Source organism: Denticeps clupeoides, chromosome 7 (assembly GCF_900700375.1).
Source record: "Denticeps clupeoides chromosome 7, fDenClu1.1, whole genome shotgun sequence".
Taxonomy (NCBI): Eukaryota; Metazoa; Chordata; class Actinopteri; order Clupeiformes; family Denticipitidae; genus Denticeps; species Denticeps clupeoides.
Genome location: NC_041713.1, coordinates 20,960,464 through 20,979,826, shown reverse-complemented (window position 1 = coordinate 20,979,826; position 19,363 = coordinate 20,960,464). Strand labels below are relative to the sequence as shown.

General features: G+C 45.4%; 3 protein-coding genes across 9 annotated transcripts in view; 1 reads left to right on the top strand and 2 right to left on the bottom strand.

Annotated features, from left to right (window-relative positions):
* Positions 1–397: 397 nt before the first annotated feature.
* On the bottom strand, positions 398–6,328 carry rac2 (Rac family small GTPase 2). 2 transcript variants are annotated; one of them, XM_028985897.1, is made up of 6 exons: positions 6,184–6,328; positions 3,341–3,412; positions 2,954–3,071; positions 2,789–2,851; positions 1,510–1,669; positions 398–1,216 (listed from the first exon to the last, which is right to left on the bottom strand). In XM_028985897.1, exons 1-6 carry the CDS (start codon positions 6,216–6,218, stop codon positions 1,086–1,088), a joined length of 579 nt encoding a protein of 192 aa, XP_028841730.1. In that variant the 5' UTR covers positions 6,219–6,328; the 3' UTR covers positions 398–1,085. The 2 variants fall into 2 exon arrangements, with proteins under 2 accessions (XP_028841730.1, XP_028841731.1); XM_028985898.1 differs by having other exon boundaries at positions 1,156–1,211; positions 1,501–1,669.
* Positions 6,329–6,975: 647 nt separating this feature from the next.
* On the top strand, positions 6,976–12,950 carry cyth4a (cytohesin 4a). Of its 6 annotated transcripts, XM_028985459.1 has the most exons (13): positions 6,996–7,383; positions 7,619–7,704; positions 7,822–7,886; positions 8,142–8,208; positions 9,588–9,706; positions 10,124–10,204; positions 10,292–10,404; positions 10,503–10,651; positions 11,191–11,302; positions 11,583–11,659; positions 11,747–11,818; positions 11,897–12,045; positions 12,408–12,950. In XM_028985459.1, the coding sequence occupies exons 1-13, from the start codon at positions 7,344–7,346 to the stop codon at positions 12,487–12,489; spliced, it is 1,212 nt and encodes a 403-aa protein (XP_028841292.1). In that variant the 5' UTR covers positions 6,996–7,343; the 3' UTR covers positions 12,490–12,950. The 6 variants fall into 6 exon arrangements, with proteins under 6 accessions (XP_028841288.1, XP_028841287.1, XP_028841291.1 ...); XM_028985458.1 differs by having other exon boundaries at positions 6,991–7,383; positions 11,924–12,950; XM_028985456.1 differs by having other exon boundaries at positions 6,992–7,383; positions 11,747–12,045.
* Positions 11,718–19,363, bottom strand: part of fam83fa (family with sequence similarity 83 member Fa) — an 11,263-nt gene continuing 3,617 nt past the window's right edge. The window contains exons 2-5 of the mRNA XM_028985453.1: positions 18,477–18,644; positions 15,341–15,462; positions 13,871–15,249; positions 11,718–13,787 (exon numbers count right to left, since the gene is read on the bottom strand). Coding sequence (XP_028841286.1) covers positions 13,738–13,787; positions 13,871–15,249; positions 15,341–15,462; positions 18,477–18,644 — 1,719 coding nt within the window. The 3' untranslated portion in view covers positions 11,718–13,737. The remainder of the gene's footprint in view (positions 13,788–13,870; positions 15,250–15,340; positions 15,463–18,476; positions 18,645–19,363) is intronic.

Here is a 19,363-nt window from a genome sequence, read left to right as displayed (position 1 = left end):
TATAGTATGTATGTATATGTAGACGTGCCTGTTTGTTGTCCCGTATACTGTGATTTTGTTCAAAATAAAATTCCCTTGTCTGTGCATCCGCATGTCTCGTTTACAGAAGAGCTAAACCTACGCCCCCACCGTGCAGTGGAGGGAGTGCCATTTCAGGGCCACCAAAAAGACTGAAAAAAAAAAAAGAGAGAAGGATCTGAGTCAACGGATCTGCGTCCAGCTGGTGGGTCAGTGTGGTGATGCATGATGATGCAGAGTTCTGCATGGACACGTGTGCCACGTGTGTGTCCAGATCAGGTGATTAGCACTGTCACGTCTAGTAGCTCCTCGAAGTGTGTGTCAAACACCAGGATAACTGCAAAAAAACACCCTCAAATCAAGTCAGAATTACAGTGTATTACGGTCAAACATGTTTTAATATGAAACCAGCTTTTGCTGGCTTCCCCTGATACCTATATTCAACATGCAATGAAAACATTATTCATCCAACATTTCTCACTTTTAGAAGTGCAGATTATCCATTTTCTAATAATCAATAATCAATCTGAATATAATACATATAACAGTATTTAGAAAAAAAAATCAAATTGCTGATCTTAAAACAGCCTAGTACCGAAAAATCTATTCAACATTGTAGATCTGAATAAAAGCTCAGCATTGTGTTCTCTCTGTAGAAGAGAGAGAATGGTCAAAGACGTTTTAAAGCAAAGAACATTCAGTATTCAAGTGTATTTGAGATGCACATATTTAGACAATTTGATGAAAAGCATTTGATCCATGCCACGGTCAACTCCATGATTGGACAGTGAGATCATCTTTCAGTCATCACACAGAGCAGAGCATTTTGGTTGGCAGATGGATTCTCTTTGGGTGCGTTTTTGTGCTTTTAAGAACCAATCGAAGTGAACAGAGAGGACCATCATTACGCATCAATACAAGATTCAACTCTAAAAGACAGATCTGTTCAATGCAACATTATATTGCTTGTTTCCAGCAGTGAAAGAAGCTATTTGGCATTAAAAAAGAAGCTTGTATTTATTCTGACAAATTAAATGATGACCTGCCCCGCCCATCGCCCCGAACTCTTAGAGCAAAAGGCAGCCCTTCTTCTTGGGTTTGGTTGGTTGGGGACACAGCACCGCACGGATGGCCTCATCAAACACAGTCTTCAGTCCACGCTGAGTCAGAGCTGAGCATTCCAGGTACTTCACCGCATCTATGCAGCCAGAGTGTATACACACACACACACACACACACACACACACAAATGAGTATACACCACATAGTTCAAACATGGAGAGCTTTCGAAATGCATTCTCAGTCTGATGGAAGCCCAGAGCTTTTCCTAGTGTGGGAGGAAATCTGTACATTTCCAACACTCCTGTACAGAAAGGAAGCACCATAATTCATTCTGATTTAGCTGACTCGAGTTCATGAAGAACCTCATTAGGCGACTTAATTTAGGTTAAGCAATCCAGTAATCACAGGAAACAGAACAGAAAATCCCACCAATTTCCTTGGCCAGTGCCAAGCCTTGTGGATAAGTGATAGGTGCCAGTTTCTTCTCCTTCAGCTTCTCAATGGTGTCCTTCTCGTCTCTCAAGTCAAGCTTGGTGCCCACCAGAATTATGGGTGTGGAGGGGCAATGATGTCTGACCTCCGGGTACCACTGAGGGGAGAACAAAGAAGAACTGAAGTGAAATGAACAGAACGTCTGTTTTTCCACCACCCTCTGGCCGCTAGCTTGAATTAGATTCATACATGTTATTGGTCCACTGTGGTGCCACGTGGACCACCTTGGTGGCCTGCCTCTAATAATATCTCTTGGATGCAGAGTTTAATGCGCTGAATCATCCCCTGCATTCATTATCCTGCTATATTTGTGGCTGTGTGACCCAGGGATGCTCCACCCCATTATCCTCAGTATGGTACTCGTCTGCATGAGAAGAAGTGATGCCACACAGCGTAAAATCCCACAGGTCAGTGTGACTCACCAACATGCGTCTGCGAATCGATCATCACGCTCCTCAACTGACCAAAAACCCTCTCAAAGCCTGTTTGCCTGCATTATCTTACAGGCTTGTCATGGTTCCAGTTGGGCTCCAGTCCGAAATGCTAAATCTTTCATATATGTTTCTTATACAATCACTCTCAAAGCCCCGAGCAGCCACTTGAGCTCACTCCACGCTGAGAGGCTTGAGACAGGCTCGAGAACGTCCTGCCGAGCGTGACACCACGGCGCACCGAGCACAACTCCTTCCTCCCTCTCCGTGGCTGTGCGCCTTCCTGGCTCTTGTTTGCCTTTAAATAGATTTTAATTTATCTCCTGCATTTTAATTTGCATATGCTTACCCGTGGTAACCACGGTAACTCCGAAGGAGTCTGGAGAAAAAAATAAACTCTGCAAAGAAATCAAGTAAAATATATAAAGATAAAAATATTTGTATCATAGTTTCGCTCCGGTTGAACATTAATAAGACGGATAAGGCAATATGCAGAGATAATTGTCTTTCTGATGGCAGCGTGATTATCTGGATTTATGCTCTTATATCTATTAATCCATCTATAGTCTGTCTGTCTGTTTGTTATTCCGAGGGTGTGTGTGTGTGTGTGTGTGTGTGTGTGTGGTATATTTCACTTAATATATGTGACTACACTTCAATTACTAGTACATTTAGTACATACTGCCACCTAGAGTCCATCTGCGGCACAGCACTCCATATTCATTTCCTTTCCCGGGATTCAGAACATGAGAGTAATGTTCAGACCAATCACGGGCACCACTGACCTTCGCTCTGACATTCTCAAAGGAGGCTGGGCTGACCAGGGAGAAGCAGATGAGGAAGACATCCTGCGAGAGGAACACACACACACACACACACACACAGGATTACTACTGATGATTCACACACCCATAAGCTGTGCTGTAATGAGGGAGGGGCGTTAACTGCACCGTCTGCGGGTAGGACAGTGGCCGCAGTCGGTCATAATCCTCCTGTCCCGCTGTGTCCCACAGTCCCAGGTTCACCGGTTTACTGTCCACCATCACGTTGGCTGAATAGTTATCAAACCTGAGCAGAGACAGGAGGTGAGGGTTCTTCATGGTGAACATCGCATGACTTCTGGGACGTCATTACCGACAGCTCACGTCTGGGGTTCCGGGACTCACCCAGACCTGCTGCCTGGTTGCCACAGAAAGCGCTTGTGTAATGACATCCCAGAAGACAGGCTGCCTATGGCAGGTTATTACGCTGTTATAGCGTCCGTTTCCCAATAAAGAGGCACAGGGGATCCCGTTAAATGTCCCCGCGGTCCCCTGCGGCCCGAAGGTGGCACTTACACGGTGGGAATGTACTCCCCGGGGAAGGCGTTGGTGGTGTAGCTGATGAGCAGACATGTCTTCCCCACGGCACTGGAAGACAGGGGAGAAACGGCACATGTCCATCAAAGACCCCTTTCAACAGACTGTCGCTCTGAGTGATGGAGCGGTTTCGGCTGCAGATGCGGAACGGCCGTGTCTGCTCACGCTCCTCCTTCGCGTGGCCGCGTGCAGAGTTAACATGTGGGGCATCTACGTACCACAAGACAACAGTGGTGGCGGAACGTAACCAAAAACTGTTCCGATAAAGCGGAACCAAGCGGCTTCTGAGGTGACAGGATTGGAGGAGTCACTTGTAAAAAGGTTTTCCTGTCCTATACTGCATTTCCTTCGTCCTTCAATCGACCTGGCAAACATCTTATCCTAATCACACAGTCAGTGCGGAGAGGCTTGAGACAGGCTAGAGAACGTCCTGTCGAGCGTGACACCATGGCACACCGAGCACAACTCCTTCCTCCATCTCTGGGATCTGCACTCGAATGGACCCCCCGCATGGACCCGGTGTAGTAAACTAGAGATGCACACAAGCACAGAAATAATTTCACAACTCCAGACACCCTGAATTTCATTTACATTTACGGCATTTACCAGACGCCCTTATCCAGAGCGACAGGGACAGTCCCCCCCTGGAGACACTCAGGGTGTAGTAAGTGGAGTGAAGTGAAGTGATTGTCACGTGTGATACACAGCACACGGCACACACAGTGAAATTTGTCCTCTGCATTTAACCCATCACCCTGAGTGAGCAGTGGGCGGCCATGACAGGCGCCCGGGGAGCAGTGTGTGGCATCGTGGCGGATCGGGATTCGAACCGGCAACCTCTTCCTTAACCGCTAGGCCGCCACACCCCTATTGGAACCTGGGTCTTCTGCTTCCACCCAAGTCTGGCTACTTTCAGCACCGCTTCCGTCTGTCGGCACGCAGGGCGTGTTGGGGCAGGCAGGCAGGAATGCTGCCTCCAGGCGGCGTTTTTAAGCAGCTCGGATAGAGCAGCATTCACCCGAGGCTACGCTCGGCCATTCCTCCCTCCCTCCCTCCCTCCATCGCTCTCGTGTATTCAGCTCTCTCCGCAAGCTGCTGAGGCCTGACTGCTTCTCCTCTTCTTCGCATTTTTACTTCCGCCGTCTCGCAAACACACACACTTGCACACACACAGACCCAAACCTGTGCACACTTGAATTATAGGCGGGGCCGCCTCTCTTCCCCTCTTTCCTGATTGCAAAAAGGAATCTGCGGTTGTTCTATCCCCCGCCCAGGGCAAAGCGCTGATGGACAGGCCACCGTTACGTATCTGCTTCCTCCCCCTCATCATCACCTGCGGAGCTGTGCACATTCCTTTTTGCCCGCGTTTTAGTCAGTTTCATTTCCACACGCTTGCTGGATTTTATCTGTTATTTTACCGCGGTATTGGCTGAGGAGAATTATTGCTCAGGAGATATCTCCGCGCCGTCTCTGAGCTGACTTCCGCTGCATCTGCAAATATTTTACTCTGTCCAACAACTCCAAGATGGGAACCTTTGAGAGATTCCCAGTCGCTCTCCGGGTCCAGGCCAGCGGGTGGGACGCTCGTGGGGGGGGGCGCGGCCCTTCAGAGGCTCGTCCGCACGCACACGCAACTGCAAAGAAGTAGCTGCGCTGCATTTCAGGTCAGCTCCTGATGAGGACTGTGGCCTTTGTTGTAAAGACCCATTAGCAACAGATGAGCCAATCCTAACCACAAAAAGCCCCAAAACCGCGCCCCGCCCGTCAAAAATGGAGCACAGGAGGAACCGTGCAAGTTGCTGTGTGTAGCTGCCGTTGAGCAGGTGCGGTTCGGAGGATTTCAACTGGACTCGGATTCAGATTCGGAGCACGTCTCTTCTTGGCCTCCAACATGGGCCCAGATGTGTCGGCGTGCACAGGTAGTTACGGCTGAGATGCGGCATCTGCGTTTCGCCGCGCTGAGGAACACGAAACTCAAAGGTGATGAGTGTCAAAATGGCAGAAGAGGAACCAAGCAACTGCAAAATGGAGAAGACACACACACACACACACACAAACACACACTGCCACCCACCCGCACACATACACACAGGATATCCTTTAAATAGAAAAAAGTACCGCACACACTGCAGCTTTTTGGAGTAATAAAAAATTTAAATGTAAATCTGGGTCATTAAAAACCTGAAAAGACGTTACGAGATAATTTTGCATCGCGATGAATGTGATGAAACATCAACGCGGCTTGACTTTTACGAAAATTGAACCCACTCACAACGTGACGTTCTTGACTGCGCCTCACTACACGTAATATAACAATGTGCAACACAACACTACCCTCACGCCACCCCGAGATGCACGCTTTACACTTATTCCAGGCTGAACACCACACCGCCCTGCACGATGGCACGTTCTTCCTTTTTCATCAGCGGTAGGGGAACTGATCGGCCTGGGCTGGGAACATGGCTGCTGTTGATGACATTCTAAATTCCAGCAGGAGATCCCTGCAAACATCTACAGCTCCTGGTCAGCCTGGCTCCAGCTGCGCAGCTGGCTGAAAAGGTTCACGCGAGGAGGACAGAGTACCAACCAATACGTGGAGAAATAAAGAACCGGGGAAACACGAAAGCAGCGATGACAGACACACTGACAGAGAGGACTGATCTACACCGGCCGGTAGAAATCATCTGATCTGCAGCTTCCGCGGGCTGAGCTGCTGAGGTTTCACACTCAACCAACACGAGGACCGTTCAAAATATATATACACACGCAAACTGACACATGAAACAGGTTCAATTCAACTTTCCCGTCAAATTCAGACTCACCCGTCTCCGACCACTACACACTTGATCGCCTGCATGTTTCTGAAGAACTTCAGAAAGGCGCTGCAACTGACAAACTTGGTGAAAAGTAAAGTGGAGTACAGGAAACGGGTTACGCTGTCTCTCTCTCTCTCTCTCTCTCCTTCTCTCTACCCCCCCCCCTCTCTGTCCCTCCCTCTGTTTCTCAATCTCTCTCTCTGTCTCTCTCTCTCTCTCTCTCTCTCCCTCTCTCTGAACCCCCCCCCCCCCTCTGTGCCTCCCTCTTTTTCTCTCTCTCTCCCTCCCTCTCTCTCTCTCCATCTCTCTCTGCTAAGATCCGATACGCGAGCGAGATCTATCCACTCGACTCTTTCAGTCCTCCACCCCCCCCCTCTCCTGATCTCCGTCCCCCCTCTCCCTATTTAATCTCAAAGAGAGAGTATCTCAGTCTTTGAGCCTGGCTAAAAAAAAAAAAATCTATCGAGAGCAGGAAAAAATATAAATGATAATATCCTATATCATATATCCGCTATCCATTAGAGATCTCTATCTGATATACTCTCCCCCACTAGATAGGTAAAAAATTTAACTCTAATAGCGTACTCTCTCTATTAGACATCTAAGCTATAGAGTGCTATACTTCTCAGTTTATATCCCGATACTCTCTCTATCTCCGATTCTTTCCCTCTCTCTCCCTCCCCCTCTGTCTCCCTCCCTCTCTCTCTCTCTCTCTCTCTCTCTCTCTCTCTCCCGCTACCCCCCTCTCTCCCCCCCCTGAGATATAGGAAGTTGCGCGTCCTGCAGCGCTTCATCATTGGTGATGAATGTGTTCCTCCGTTCGGACGGCAGGGGGCGCCAGTGCCGGGCGGCTCGGCAGCGTGAACAGCGTCCGCTCTGAGGCGCTCATTAAAACCCAGCTGGCGGTTGGAGTGTGGACAGTAGTAGTCATCCTGTGTGTGTGTGTGTGTGTGTGTAGTCTGTAGTCGGCATTCTGTTCTGCTGAAGAACAGAAGCGACGCAGAATAACGCGCAGTGGCCCTCAGCAGCCTGCAGGTGTAATGCTGTGGAAAGTTGCCCCCCCCCCCCTCTCTCTCTCTCTCTCTCTCTTTCACTTCAGCTCAGGGACTCTGTAACACCGACGCCCACTTCCTGCCTCTTGCTATTGTGCCTCCAGATTGTGCAGCATGGGCAGCCAAAGAAAGGACAGCTTCCTCTGGGGAAAAGGTAGGGACCTTCACAGCATGGTGCAGGAGACGGTGAGGGTTCGTGGGGAAGGTTGTCCAGCGCTCAGCCCGCAGATTACTTCCAGTGATGTAGTTCCGACAGGAAAAGACTCAGGTGGTGTGAGTTGAGGGAAGTCGTGAGGTGGACTTTTTCAGCGAGGCTCTAACCGAAGCGTTGGTACGGGCGTGTGTGATGGTGAAGGACCTCGACTGATTGTTCTCATGTGTATGTGAAGCACCGACAGATCTCACATCTTTGGAGAAAAAGGAGATCGGAATGATCCGGGGGATTCGCAAGAACAACATCATGGATGACATTCAGGTAGAGAGATCTGGCACTGGCGACACGCACTTCTGTAGGGGTGTGTGTGTGTGTGTGTGTGTGAGTGTGTGCAGACGCTTCATTCTTTTGTTTCTCTGCATCACCTTCCTTTCGCAGCAGCTTAAGCTGGAAATCAGCAGCGTCATAACAGAGATTGAGGACATGGAGTCTGATGAGGAGAAGTGAGTTAATTTCACGCGTCCTGACGAATCCTGCTGTAGCTTTTACCCGCGATTCCCCTGGTCGCCTCACAATAAAATCACAGCATTACTAGAAAAGGCATTTCTGCTTGGATAAATACTCACAAGCATTGACTCAGCTCAGCTGAAGAGCTGGTCACCTTTTTCAATGCACCGCACAAGGAATACATCTTTATCTTTATTACATGTGACTTCACAATCACAATCCCTCTGATCCCCGTCTCTCAAATCCTACAGCACAACGGTTCTGAGGTCCAAGAGGTTTTTATGTGGAAAAAAGAAGTTCAACATGGAGCCGAAAAAGGTAAAGTGTGTCTGATGCTCTTCATATATTTTACATCAAGCCAAGCAAAACTATTTTATGTTCTGAGTAAACTGAAGTAATGATCTCATTGAATCAGTCCGTTTAGAGCCGTGCGTTTGGAGTCCAAGTGAAAGGGGACATTTCTGTGCATTAAATGCAACACAACAATCTGACCAATCTGATCTCACAGCTTTCACAGACATGCCAAAGTTCACGGTCATATGAATATAATGTGCCTAAAATAATAAATAATTCGACTAGCAATATGAGTTGTTTATGGTTGTTTTCAATAATTTTTTGTAATACATTGGCACAATGTGTTTGTTAATACCCTTTAGGTAGATGAAGATCAGATCACAAATTAATGCAGAGAACCATGAAATTCTAAAGGGATGTGAAGCATATGTGTGAGGCAGGATTCTGGATTTGGTGTAGAATTATTACAAAGAGAGGAAACCGTGCAATATGGTTAGAGTCGGAACTTTACAATTAAATAATTTAAAATCATTTCAATAAAATAATGAAAACAATTTCAATAAAAAAACGACCTCTACACCTGGGAGGCTGGACCAAGGGCCAAAATCTCGGATGGGTGGGGCAAGGGGGAGGGGCAAAGAGGAGGAGCTAGACTTTAACCCTGTGTGTCACCATGCAACCCCGCCCCTCAGTGTTGTGTATGCTGTACTCAGGTATGGACAGTCTGAACTAGTGTAATGGAGTGTGTCACAGTACATCCACGTCATTCACTATTATTTAAATGGCATATAAATGGGCATATTGGCCAAGATAAAAGTGGGAAAATGTATCGTTGAACTGCCGACAGTCTTAAAAGTGGGTTAAAGGAAGAGGAGGCGGAGAAGAGCGAGAATGCGAACCACATCCTGTCCTCTGAAGAGGTGTTAACACCACACTTATCAGCAGTAGTCAGAGTTCTGTGACATTTTCTGAGAACCACAATACAGCAGTACAGCAGCAGCTAAACGTATTTTACTGAGTCCACGTAGGGAGGTCATCTGATAATCTCTCATTTATCGCAGATGAGAATTGTCAGTGTTGCTGCCTTTTACTTTTGCAAGAAACATCAAGAGAACACCAATTTTAACCATAGCTGCTGATTAAATAAATGAAAAGCAGGGTGATGCCACAAGATCTGATGGAAAAAAAGTCCATGAGTTCAGCCAACAGGAAGCATCTGCAGCTTGCGTCTTCTCTTCCCTCTGTCAACTCAGCTTTTACTTCAGTCTACAGACATGCACTTTTCAGGGCTACAAACTTGCCAGACTAAGTCAGGTCGTTGCTGATGTCGCCTACCCCCCGTTTAAATTTAATCCAACAAAATCTCAATAATGCATATGGTTGATTGTGACTTTTCACTGCAGGGTATTCAGTATCTACTGGACAATGCCATTCTGGAATGGACTCCACAGGCAGTGGCAGAGTTCCTTTATAAAGAGGAAGGACTCAATAAGACAGCCATCGGCATCTTTCTGGGAGAAAGGTACAGAACTGTGTTGCAATTGTTGCGACTATATTCACTGTAATTCCACTACCATAATGCATACTAACACAACGAGGAAAGCAATAGCAAAAATGGCCCCATCAACAGTTCACTAATCACTAATGTGTTCTACACAGACATGCACACTCACTCAACACACACAAAACATTTTTTTCATCTAGCACTTAACAATTCCCCAGCACGTTCTATTCTTGACAAGTTCGGCCTTATCAGGGCTCTTAGTTTTTTAACTCAAAATTTATGGTAACCGAATGAGAATTGCTGGTGTCTTCCTCTTGTAAGTGGCTTTGGATAAAAGCATCTGCCAAGTAAAGTAAAGTAAAGTAAATTACATTATCAGTGCTGTTTACTATGGTAATCTGGACCACATGCTGTTGTGTGTTGTTTTTTTTTTAGAGAAGAACTGCATCTTCAGATTCTAAAAGCCTTTGTGGCCCTCCATGAGTTTAGCAACCTGAACCTGGTGCAGGCACTGAGGTAAGGGAAAGAAGGGTCCACTGGATTGATCTAAAAGTTGAAAGTCTATCGAGCTTAGCCTCTGCGTATTGACCCACAACTCCACAGGCAGTTCCTGTGGAATTTCCGTCTCCCTGGTGAGGCGCAGAAGATTGACCGCATGATGGAGGCCTTTGCTGCCCGCTACTGCAACTGCAATCCGGGAGTCTTCCAGTCCACAGGTGCAAAACAGTTCAGGTTTATCGTTTGGACACTCACCTTGACCAGAGAAATCCTGTAATTGTGGTTAAATCCATGGATTTCTTCCTCTCTCGGTCAGACACCTGCTATATTCTGTCTTTCGCCATCATCATGCTAAACACAAGTCTGCACAACCCGAATGTGAGAGACAAGCCCACGCTGGAGCGCTTCATCAGCATGAACCGAGGCATAAACCATGGTGAAGACCTGCCCAGCGAGCTGCTGACAGTAAGGTTTAAATGCCATATCATTCACTCAATATCTAGATATATATTTTATATGTTGATGGCACATAATGTTTAATCAATTTATAATCACATTTTTTGTGTCTTAAAATGACTTATACCTGTTATCCACAGTTTAAGCAGTAGGGACAGGTGCACAACATCGTGATAAGGAGGGTTTCATGATAAATCAGATAAAAGGCCCAGCACGATGGCCGGAAACACAGACACACACCCGAACAAAAAAAAACAGCGGCATCTACAATGCTTATCAAATACTGACAAAGCAGTCAAAGCCTGGGCTTTATATATTCACACACACCCTAATTTACTTTAAATGCAATCAGCACAAGGCGCACTTTGGCATCACAGTATCAACGGTTCTGACCATTTGCCACCTACGAACCACCCTAAAGAGGCAGAAACGTTTCATAAATGAATATGATTCACTTGCACGCATGACTACACTATACATGGCATGGAACAGTTTTTGTTTTTTTTACAAACTAGTTATAGAAATGTATGCCCTTTTTCCTCATGCAGAAGCTGTATGACAGTATACGGAATGAACCGTTTACAATCCCAGAGGATGACGGGAATGATCTCACACACACTTTCTTTAATCCGGACCGAGAGGGCTGGCTACTCAAAGAGGGTGAGCTGTTTTTCCATTTCTTTGAGCCACAGTTTAAAGTTTAATGACCTTTAAAATGTGTGAAACTAAACTCCATTCATACCCCACGATTGAGTTTAGAGGGCCAGATGCCGTCAGGAAGCCATTATAAATCTACAATTATCTTTAGAAATTATAGGCATGATGATATGACAATTTCTATAATAAGTTGTATAATAGATGAGGGTGAAAAGTTATGGAACAATAAAGTGGCTTCGTATTTTTACGATATATCGGACATTCACACACTCCTGTTCAATAGGGGGCAGGGTGAAAACATGGAAGAGAAGGTGGTTCATCCTGACAGACAACTGCCTTTATTATTTTCAATACACTACAGTGAGTATGCCTCACACCTTTTCTGTAAAACGAAACGTCACAACATACTCATTTATTGGATTTATCTTTATGTATTTATTTCTCAAGGATAAAGAACCTAAAGGGATCATTCCACTGGAGAACCTTTGTGTTACAGTGGTGGATGACCCACACAAACAGGTACACATCTGCAATGCTGCATCAAGTATATACAAGTGCAGATATAAAAATAACAGTGGGTGCATTTGTGTGTTACAGTACTGTCTGGAGCTTTTTAACCCCCAGGGAAAGAAGATTAAGGCATGTAAGACAGAGACGGACGGGCGTGTGGTGGTGGGGAAACACCAGTCCTACCGCATTAGTGCATCCAGTGCAGAGGAAAGGGACGACTGGATTAACTCCATTAGGTCAGACACATCATTCACACAAAAACGGCCGCTAGGCCGCCACTGCTCCCACAGTGCATACGTAGTGCAGACACTACTGACACGGTACAGGCACAGTCCTGACAGTAGAGACACGGAGCCGACACAGGGCTGACAGCACAGACACAGAGCGGCAGTCAATACAGACACAGTTCAGAAAGTACAGACACAGTACTGACACATTACAGATGCAGAGCTGAGTAGAGACTACAGTGGAGACGCCATGCAGGTGCTGATGGGACCATCCTGCCTTTCTCATATTTGCATATTTACTTTTAACGCAACGCTTACCTTCACTAGTTTTTAAGTCGTATCTGAAGATGTAATCTGATGATCTCCTTCAGGGCTAGCATCACTAAAGATCCGTTCTATGACCTGGTGACTGTACGCAAGAGGAAAATGATCAACGACCAAACCACAGACTGAGCCCGGCCAGCCAAATTGCCCCCTTTCCTCCGTAATTCTTGAGAGTGAAAGTGGAGATGATGTGTTTTGGAGGTCAAGAACCAGAGACAAGTCCACATTGTGTCTACACGCCATCAACAGACACAGAATACAGCAATTAATTTTTTTAGGATGAAGAAAATAATAATAATCATGAAAGTTTAATACTAACACATAATTTATATATGTTAATAGATTTAAAGATGTAAACGTTTTGCAAAGAAATATCTAAAATCACTAAAATATATCATAAAGTGTGATTAGCAAAAAAAATGTATTCACATTGTAATCGGTGTGTAACTGTATTGCAGTTATTTACTGTATGATCCTTTTGTTCATTTCCATTGTTATAACCTATCTCCATTTTGACACGCGCATTGTCATAACAAGGCATCTTGTGTGTGTGTTGTACATGTTTGCTTAATACAGAACTTAATTTCCCATCAGGCTGAAATGACCAAATCAGTCGGTAAAATGACAGATGAAAAGCAAGGGATGAAATGAAAGGGAGATGTGGAGGAGTGGAGAGTGGAGGAACAGCAGAGGGCAGCTGAAGGCCAGAAGCTGCGACAGGTAGTGCAGCAAAAACCATGTTCTGATCAACACAGCTCCAGTACAAGGCCGGCAGAAAAAAAAGGACTTGTGAGTTCTTAGTGTTGCCAAGGATCTTCATTTTTATGAAAATGGTGTTAAAAGAAGGCAACATTTAGCAAAAACAAATGGAAAAAACAACAACAATAACACCATTTGAAAACAACACAAGTATGAAATGTTAGCAGCTAATACCAAAGCCTTTGTTTATCTCTGCATCAAACATAAACTTGTCCAATAGTCTGAAACTAACTACAATATACTACACAATATACTACAATACACTCTCTCTCACACACGCACAAATTACACGGACATAAGAAATGTAAACGAACAAATAGATGCCATCTTCACATACAAAGTTTTGTAGAAAATATTCTGAAAACGTTGGTTGAGAATTGTTAAAAAAAACGATGTTTTACATGATCTCAAGTTTACAGTTAAAAAAAGAAAAGCTTCAGCAATAAAAATAAGCAAGATTATGCAGTCTCATGGGCTCAGTTGCATCTGGATGTAATGATATATGAATATGAATACAGTCATATTTGCTGAAGGATGATCAATTTCACACCGCAGAACGAAACTGTCAGGAGACGTTCTCTGGCCAATCGGAGTACAAAGTGTCTAGCAGACAGAAACTCAAGACTGAATACAGTTCTTCTTCAGGCTTTTTCGGCGCGGCTTGAAGCCTAAAGGCAGATGTTGGAAGAGAGAATGTTAGGGAGGCATCACCATCAGTTACCAGAAACCTCACCGTAATTCCGCAACTCACCCTGTTCGCCCGTTGCGTTTAGGGTCTGAAGGGAAACGCTCCTCTGGTTCAGCTTTGAGGGACTTCTGCTTTTCAGTTTCAGCAGGGAAGGATTCTCGATGACCACGAACGTGTCCTCCAAGTCATCTGCACAGTTACCGTCTGGGACGCCGGGGGACGCCAGGCCAGCGCTCGGCCCCGTGTCTTTGCCTGGACCGGCGCGTTTACAGTCTGTGTTTACAGGCGGTGGCGTCTCCTTTCTTCTCGCATCGGTCAGGCCAGCGCTCGGCCCCGTGTTCACAGGTTGGGTTTCTGTCCTGTGACTGGCCATCGTGACTGGGTTGGCGTTGGTGTTGTGATTAACGGCCACAGGGCCAAGGGCAGAGTTCAAGGCCCCGCTGTCGCTGGTGTCTCTCTCTCGGCACGTTGCGGCGTCGACTCCTTTGTTCTCCATACCATTTGTTTTAGCCTGAGGAACACAGTTTGACATCTTAGCGTCTTTGAGTGTGTTTGCTGTAGTGCTCTGACTGGCTTCATTCAAAATGTCCGCTTTAGTATGCTTGGAATCACTGTGGAAAATGGCTGACTTGGAATCTTTCCCAAAATTATCCATCCGAGCAGATGTCTTGCCTTCCGTACCGTAACGTCTCATATCAGCACTGGCACGAGGGTCCTCCCTCATAGGGCTGATTCTACGATTTTTATCGTCACCATTTGCTGCAGCGTCTTGGCTGAAAATGGCGATTTTAGCCTGAATAGACGGTTGTGGGCAGTTTTGACCTTCAGAACTCGAGTCTTTCCTCATGTTGTCCATTTGCGTATCGATACTTTGATTTGCCATTTTATTCTTCAGGAACACCCTGAATGAACTGCGCTGCCGGTTCGTCCCAAAGGACAAAAACTTGTCCTCTTCTGCTGGTCCAGGCAAGGCTGGTGACTGTGAGGTGACTTTGTCAAGCTGTTCGCTGCTGCCTTTGTTGCCATTGAGGGCCTTCTTTTGCAAGGCCTTCACAGACGACGTATTCACTTCAACAGAGTCTCTGATAGAAGAAAGGTCCTGAAGGGACCCTGTGAGGCCAAGATTGTTTCCAACAACCAGAGAGTACTTTGGATTGTGGTACTTGTGCACAGGAACTTTCAGATTTACTTGTTTGTGATCCCCAATGGAGACCTGAAAGCGGGAAGTAGTGATTGGGACAGGAGGGAGGACGTTCGGCGCCTCAGCTTTACACATGGGGAGTGGAACTCCGGCCGGCTTGTTGATGTTGAACTCCCGGTAAAGGTCCACCTCTCTAGACATGGCGTACAGTTCCCTGAAGTCACTGTCGTAGAAGTCCACCACCTGCCCAGTCATCACTGTGATCATGTTCCGTTCCACCCGAGAAGAACACCACGTGAAGCTTAAAACAACCAAACACACACATGGACAGACCGTAAGTGATGCGCATACACGAATGACTATGAGATAAAAACAGAGGACTGCAGACGAACCTGTAAGATCCAAACATCACCTTCTCACCATCCACCAGCATGTATTTGGAGCACAGTGGACCTGAGAGTTTTCCAAAGGACAGAGCCAGACCAGGACCATGGACACTCCTCACACGCAAGTTCTACCGGATACAGAAAGGAAATGATATGGCAATTATTCTGCACTTGGGAGTGCAATAACTAACGCAGTTCATTTTCCACAGCAGATAACTGGTTTTAAAAGGGTTAAAGTATCACAGAGCCTCTGTTGGCATCTAATTAATGTTACAATCAATTACATTTTAAAGGTTCTGTTCTATAACACACACAGATATGCAGAAGACAAATACATACATAGCACTACCAACGAGAAAGCCTTCAAAACACCTATAACCAGCCCAAGACCGAGCCTGCTGCTACCGCCTGTAACATGGGCTTACTTGTTCTTTTATATATATATATGTGTGTGTGTGTGTGTGTGTGTGTGTGTGTATATATATATATATGTGTGTGTGTGTGTGTATATATATATGTGTGTGTGTGTGTGTCATATATATATATATATATATACACACACACACACACACACACACACACACACACACACACACACACACACAGGGAGTGCAGAATTATTAGGCAAGTTGTATTTTTGAGGAATAATTTTATTATTGAACAACAACCATGTTCTCAATGAACCCAAAAAACTCATTAATATCAAAGCTGAATGTTTTTGGAAGTAGTTTTTAGTTTGTTTTTATTTTTAGCTATTTTAGGGGGATATCTGTGTGTGCGGGTGACTATTACTGTGCATAATTATTAGGCAACTTAACAAAAAACAAGTATATACCCATTTCAATTATTTATTTTTACCAGTGAAACCAATATAACATCTCCACATTCACAAATATACATTTCTGACATTCAAAAACAAATCAGCGACCAATATAGCCACCTTTCTTTGCAAGGACACTCAAAAGCCTGCCATCCATGGATTCTGTCAGTGTTTTGATCTGTTCACCATCAACATTGCGTGCAGCAGCAACCACAGCCTCCCAGACACTGTTCAGAGAGGTGTACTGTTTTCCCTCCTCGTAAATCTCACATTTGATGATGGACCACAGGTTCTCAATGGGTTTCAGATCAGGTGAACAAGGAGGCCATGTCATTAGTTTTTCTTCTTTTATACCCTTTCTTGCCAGCCACGCTGTGGAGTACTTGGACGTGTGTGATGGAGCATTGTCCTGCATGAAAATCATGTTTTTCTTGAAGGATGCAGACTTCTTCCTGTACCAGAAACTGGCAGTAGGATTGGGAGTTGAGCTTGACTCCATCCTCAACCCGAAAAGGCCCCACAAGCTCATCTTTGATGATACCAGCCCAAACCAGTACTCCACCTCCACCTTGTCGGACTGGAGCTCTCTGCCCTTTACCAATCCAGCCACGGGCCCATCCATCTGGCCCATCAAGACTCACTCTCATTTCAGCAGTCCATAAAACCTTAGAAAAATCAGTCTTGAGATATTTCTTGGCCCAGTCTTGACGTTTCAGCTTGTGTGTCTTGTTCAGTGGTGGTCGTCTTTCAGCCTTTCTTAACTTGGCCATGTCTCTGAGTATTGCACACCTTGTGCTTTTGGGCACTCCAGTGATGTTGCAGCTCTGAAATATGGCCAAACTGGTGGCAAGTGGCATCTTGGCAGCTGCACACTTGACTTTTCTCAGTTCATGGGCAGTTATTTTGCGCCTTGGTGTTTCCACACGCTTCTTGCGACCCTGTTGACTATTTTGAATGAAGCGCTTGATTGTTCAATCACGCTTCAGAAGCTTTGCAATTTTAAGAGTGCTGCATCCCTCTGCAAGATATCTCACTATTTTTTACTTTTCTGAGCCTGTCAAGTCCTTCTTTTGACCCATTTTGCCAAAGGAAAGGAAGTTGCCTAATAATTATGCACACCTGATATAGGGTGTTGATGTCATTAGACCACACCCCTTCTCATTACAGAGATGCACATCACCTAATATGCTTAATTGGTAGTAGGCTTTCGAGCCTATACAGCTTGGAGTAAGACAACATGCATGAAGAGGATGATGTGGACAAAATACTCATTTGCCTAATAATTCTGCACTCCCTGTGTGTGTGTGTGTGTGTGTGTGTGTGTGTGTGTGTGTGTGTGTGTATATATATATATATATATATATATATATATATATAGAGTTACATTTACAGTATTTACCAGACGCCCTTATCCAGAGTGACTTACAGTCAGTAGTTACAGGGACACTCCCCCTGGGGCAACTTAAGGTTAAGTGTCTTGCTCAGGGACACAATGGTAGTAAGTGGGATTTGAACCTGCGTCTACTGGTTCATAGGCGAGTGTGTTACCCACTAGGCTACTACCACCCTTCATGTAAAATATATATATATATTACATGAAGAAAACTTTCCATTATATAATACATTTCTATACAATAAAAATTCAAATGTTAAAGTTTAGAGATAGACTTTTCAAATGAACTCTATGCTTGCTGGTGACACTACCATCGAAGTGCCTACTTACTAAATGACTTGAACAAACACTTAAAATGAACTTGGCACACTGTCTCATTTACATGGAAAACCTGTACACAGAGGTGTGGCTCTGGCATTTACAGAAGGAGTGGGTGAGCAGGGCAGAGCATTTCTAATGAAAATAATGTTCTCTCTCACACACACACGCAGTGGAACAGGAGAGAGAAGTTAACTACTGCTCCTGCCGAAGGAGATCCAATTGCTAAATACCCTTCTCAAGCCCTGTGAATTTTGTTCCCTCTTCAGCCAACATACAATAATGTGATCAATTTACAAAAAGCTGAAAAAAAAAAAACGTTCAAACTGGCTGCCACCGTTCCATGGAAGAATTTACAAAAAGATCCTGTCCCAGATAAGGACCTGCAGGGGCACTCAGTCACAGAACCAGTACAGTTCCAGCATGCAGTGTCGGATTACGGAGCGGGACGTTGGTGAATAGCGGGGAAAAGCCATGGGAATGCCTAGACTTTCCAACAAGAGGAAGGTCGCACCATCATTATCCACATGTACACATAAAATACCAGTTTCTGCAAATTATTCTGAACACGCCCGACTGTAAAGGCCAAATGCAGTTCGTGTGAGTCTCACCCGGAGATGAAGGGCGGTGATCTGCAGCCGATTCATCATGTCCAGGAAGTGGGGCAGACCCTGGGCCTCCAGCAGGATGTAGACAGCCACCCCACGCCGCGTACCTGCGTCCAATAAGTCCTGCAGAATCTGAAGGTCTGTCAGGTGATCCATCACCACAGCAACGACCTGGGGGGGGGTCTCTGGTTACTGCGCAGATTTCCATAAGCATACACACATACACATTCTAAACACATACCAGCAAACGTCAGACGCTGACGTGGCTGTAGCGTAACCGCACATTTAAATGGGACCTGCGCTGTAAGTGGCACAGCATGAGTTGAGAGCCAGTGTCTTTGCTTGCGTTTAAGTGGCTGTGACTTTAACTTGGGGCACTTTAACGTGACTTTAACTTGCATCCCCAACGCCCCAGGGGGTCTCCAACACTCCAGTCCCTCGCTCTTCCCTCGGCAACCATTTACCGCATTTCATCACGGCCTAATCCAGAGTTACAGGGACAGCCAGTTCTGGTTCATAGGCGTTAGCAAAAATAATGGCATTCATTGGTTATGAATTAATAATATTAATAACTATAAAAAAACATGTTGATAAAACGTTTCTCAAGTAAACGTAACGTAATAAATGTAACTCGTTACTTCCCACCTCTGCTTATCAATAAGATGACCACAAAGTCACTGAAGCATCAGAAGTCACTGTCGTTAAACATGGGCTAAAAGTGTCAGTTAAACAAGCACAACGAAATGTGTCCTCTGCTTTTAACCATCACCAGTGTGTGCAGTGTGTGGGGACGGTACCTTGATGTCCCCTTGATCAAGGGGACGTCAGTGGCACCCTGGCGCTTCTGGATTTGAACCCACAACCTTTTGGTTACAAGGCCGCATCCTTAT